This window comes from Acomys russatus, chromosome 16, assembly GCF_903995435.1.
Source record: "Acomys russatus chromosome 16, mAcoRus1.1, whole genome shotgun sequence".
NCBI classification, from domain to species: Eukaryota; Metazoa; Chordata; class Mammalia; order Rodentia; family Muridae; genus Acomys; species Acomys russatus.
This window is the reverse complement of record NC_067152.1, coordinates 10,100,914-10,104,382: the sequence shown is the minus strand read 5'-3', so window position 1 is coordinate 10,104,382 and position 3,469 is coordinate 10,100,914. Positions and strand designations below refer to the sequence as shown.

Here is a 3,469-nt window from a genome sequence, read left to right as displayed (position 1 = left end):
CCTAGAACCCTTTACACAGACCAGGAGGGCCTGTCTCCCTTCAAGCACTGGAATTAACAGCATAGGCCACATGCCCAGTTCAGGAACACATTTTTTTTCCTGAGACAGGGTCTCTCTGTATAGCCTTGCCTGTCCTAGACTCCCTTTGTAGACCAGGCTGGCCTCGAACTCACAGCGATCTGCCTGCCTCTGCCTCCCAAGTGCTGGCATTAAAGGCGTGTGCCACCACGTCTGGCCAGGGACACATTTTTAAACCTATGTTATGTCACTGCCACCTCAAATGGCCATTTCCTTTCCCAGAATTTGGATTCTATTCCTGTGATGTTTTTCAAAGACACATTTTCCGTATAATATTAGAATCGCACATAGTCCATATTTTAGAGAATAGGAGAACATCATCACCTACATAATGTGAAATATCATTGAGTCATAGTCCATTTTCCATGTCAAGCCAGTCTTGACCGTGATTTACGCCATGCCTTGAAATGTCGAGTATCTAACTGAACTTCAGCAAGAGCTTCTTTAAGTCCGTTATTGTATCGCTTGTCAGATAATAGTTTGTAGGGTAATGTATTTCCGAGCTTGAATCATATAGGGGCACTGCCTTACGACCCAAGTATGTTATCTTTATCACAATACCTATTTTCCCAGTGTAACCACCAAGATTTACCAGCGTCTGCCTTAATGTTAGCGCAGTCTCTTTACAATAGCTCTTTAACTTAGCACCTAATTCCTCCAGAGCTGTGCTGTCGTCTTCCAGCTGCTCATCTCCCTGGACAAAGATGTGCAAGGTCAGGAGACCGTCCGGGGAAATATGAAGAACATCCCAGATGACTTCCGGCTTCTCCTGCAAGCCCAGATGCCGAGGCCAACTCTTAGAGATGACCAGCCTTCTTTCCGGAAGTGAGCCCAACTCTGTCAGGAGTAATCGCTCACACTTTTCATTTTGTGAGAACGGTTCTGTGCAGAGGGCTCCTAGAGAGGATATCTCCATTCCAGATACCACTAGAAAAGAAAATGAACAGAACAGGTTATACATTTAAAAATGCTTGGGATGACCTGTGTGAGCCATCCCCGAGCAGCGTGTAAAGTCCGCACAGGGCATCCCAACCCCGAAGGTGAGCAGACGAGACACCAAACACTAATGCAGCAACTGGCAGGCGGCAGGTGCAAGGGGGGGCCTAGAAACCACACTGCCCAAGAAGGAGCCATGGAAGCAGCTGATCACTCACAGTCCTGCCTTTCCCATAATGTGGTGCATCAGAGGCTTGCCCTGGGGGACTCCGTGAAGGACAAGAGTCAGGGGAGCAAAGGACAGGCTAATGTGAAGACAGAAAAGTCAGGCATCAGGAAGCATCAAAAGGTGAGCTGGGTGTGGTGGCGCACACCTTTAATCCCAGCACTTGGGAGGCAGAGGCAGGCGGATTGCTGTGATCTGGAGGCCAGCCTGGTCTACAAAGTGAGTCCAGGACAGCCAGGGCTGCACAGAGAAACCCTGTCTCGGGGGAAAAAAAAAAAAGTCTTAGTGTTGAACTGTGTCTTCCTAATATAAAATGGGGTTAGATTCTAAGATTAGATTCTGGGGTCAAATACCAATCACCAAATAAGACTTTGATGATACTGACTCTCTACACTCACAAAAGACTCAGCAGGGATCACAGCTTAACCTTCTCTGGGAGGGGAGAAGACCCTTGACGGGGACTATGAAGCCTGGGTTGTTCCTGTTTCTGCTTCAGTCTGGGCCACTAAAGAAGCAGCTGTGGGGAGGCAGAGGCAGGCGGATCACTGTGAGGTTGAGGCCTGCCTGGTCTACAAAGTGAGTTCAGGACAGCCAAAGCTACACAGAGAAACCCTGTCTCAAAAACACAGAAGGAGGAGGAGGAGGAGGAGGAGGAGGAGGAGGAGGAGAAACACATTGGGTCAGACTTGGCCACTGTGAAGGAAATAGCTCATAGAGTTACTGTTAGCAGCTAATACACTTTGCATAGAGAATCTTCTAGGCGGGTAAAGAGAAGAACTATGGATTGTATTTAGCAGAGATAGTACTACCTGTTGCCCAAGCCCCAGAGAGTGCCCCTCCAACCCCCTTAGCCAAATGTAAATCTCCGTTCTTGAACCTGCTGTGGGCTCCATCTGGAGCTTGACCCATTCCTCCGTGGTAAAGCTCCTCACGCAGCTGTCTTCCACACGCCAGGACTCAGGCTCCGCAGCGAACACTGCGCAGCAGAACCTCTCCACTCTGAGCGCACAGACGTATGAACACACAGCCCCGGACTTGTGCGCTTCGATGAATTTGCACGAGTACTTTACGGTCCCCTTCTCCTCACAGAAGTGAGTGACAGGCAGCTGTCGGATGCACTTTGCTATTTCACTCTCTAGATGCACAAGATCGCCCTCCTCTGCCTCAAAACCAATGACTTGCTGCTTTTTCCCATCCAAACCAATGAACAAATATCCCCCGTCTGTGTTTGCGAAAGCAGAAACAGTTTTAGGAAGAACCTCTAAAATCTTTTCTTTAGGGGACAATTTAACTTCAGCATATTTGGATTTTGTGAAACAGAATGTGTCCTTGAAGGACAGCCGCGCACTGTTAAATAAGACACTGCATTCATTTAGTAATTCATTACAGATGGCGTCTTCAGACGAACTTTGTCTGGACTCTGAAGTCTCTGCAGAATACTTCATGGCTTTGAGCATCTGCACGGCAGCAGGTGCTTTCATTTCAAGTGAGGATGAAAAATTTCTCATGTAGAAGTTGGTTTTCAAGGTGGCGATTTGCTGACCTAAGTGATTCGGCTTCCTTTGCTCCACAAAAATTAAAAAGCAGTCTTTGTTCTGCATGAAGTCTAGGTATTTATGAGTAAGTGGCAGGATTCCAAGTAAAGAATCTTCCAAGTCTCGACCTATCCCATCTCTGGTAAAGCTGTAGGTTGGATTTTTAATGTGAGCCTTGACCACGCCCCCTCCAGAATTTAGCAGAGCACACACAGCCTGTGAGATATTTTTGACCTCTCTTCTTTTCAGACCATAATTTTTCATTGAGTTCCTAGTCTTCTCTCCAAGGGTGATTTCTCCCACAGATAGAACCAGTTCAGTGTAGTCCGTCTCCTGATCGACACTGGTGCTCATTTTCCCAGCAGGCCCTCTGTTTCCCAGAGGCAATCCTTCCCTGTGAGACACACAGAGCCATTACAGAAGGGCCTGAGCAGTGCGAGCCAGCTCTGCTTTCCCAGCCCCAGCTCAACTATCTGTGCTACAGTGAGTGCGTGAGTGTGACTGTCAGACTCCAGGTTTGTTTAGGGACTGTCGGGGACAATTTTGAACTGACTACAATAACTTGTGCACTAAGCAAATTTCAAATGTGTTGTCGCAGCCACTGGAACTCTAGTTCCAGGTGATCTGTCATCCTCTCCTACCTCTGTAGGCACCAGGCACAAACATGGTGTAGATACATATATTCAGACAACAA

At 47.7% G+C, this 3,469-nt stretch overlaps 1 protein-coding gene across 1 annotated transcript; it reads right to left on the bottom strand.

The window, feature by feature from the left end:
- LOC127200073 (ribonuclease SLFN12-like) lies at positions 1–3,192 on the bottom strand. Its single transcript, XM_051158139.1, has 2 exons — positions 2,118–3,192; positions 1–1,005 (listed from the first exon to the last, which is right to left on the bottom strand). The coding sequence occupies exons 1-2, from the start codon at positions 3,127–3,129 to the stop codon at positions 497–499; spliced, it is 1,521 nt and encodes a 506-aa protein (XP_051014096.1). The 5' UTR covers positions 3,130–3,192; the 3' UTR covers positions 1–496.
- Between the last annotated feature and the right edge of the window lie 277 nt (positions 3,193–3,469).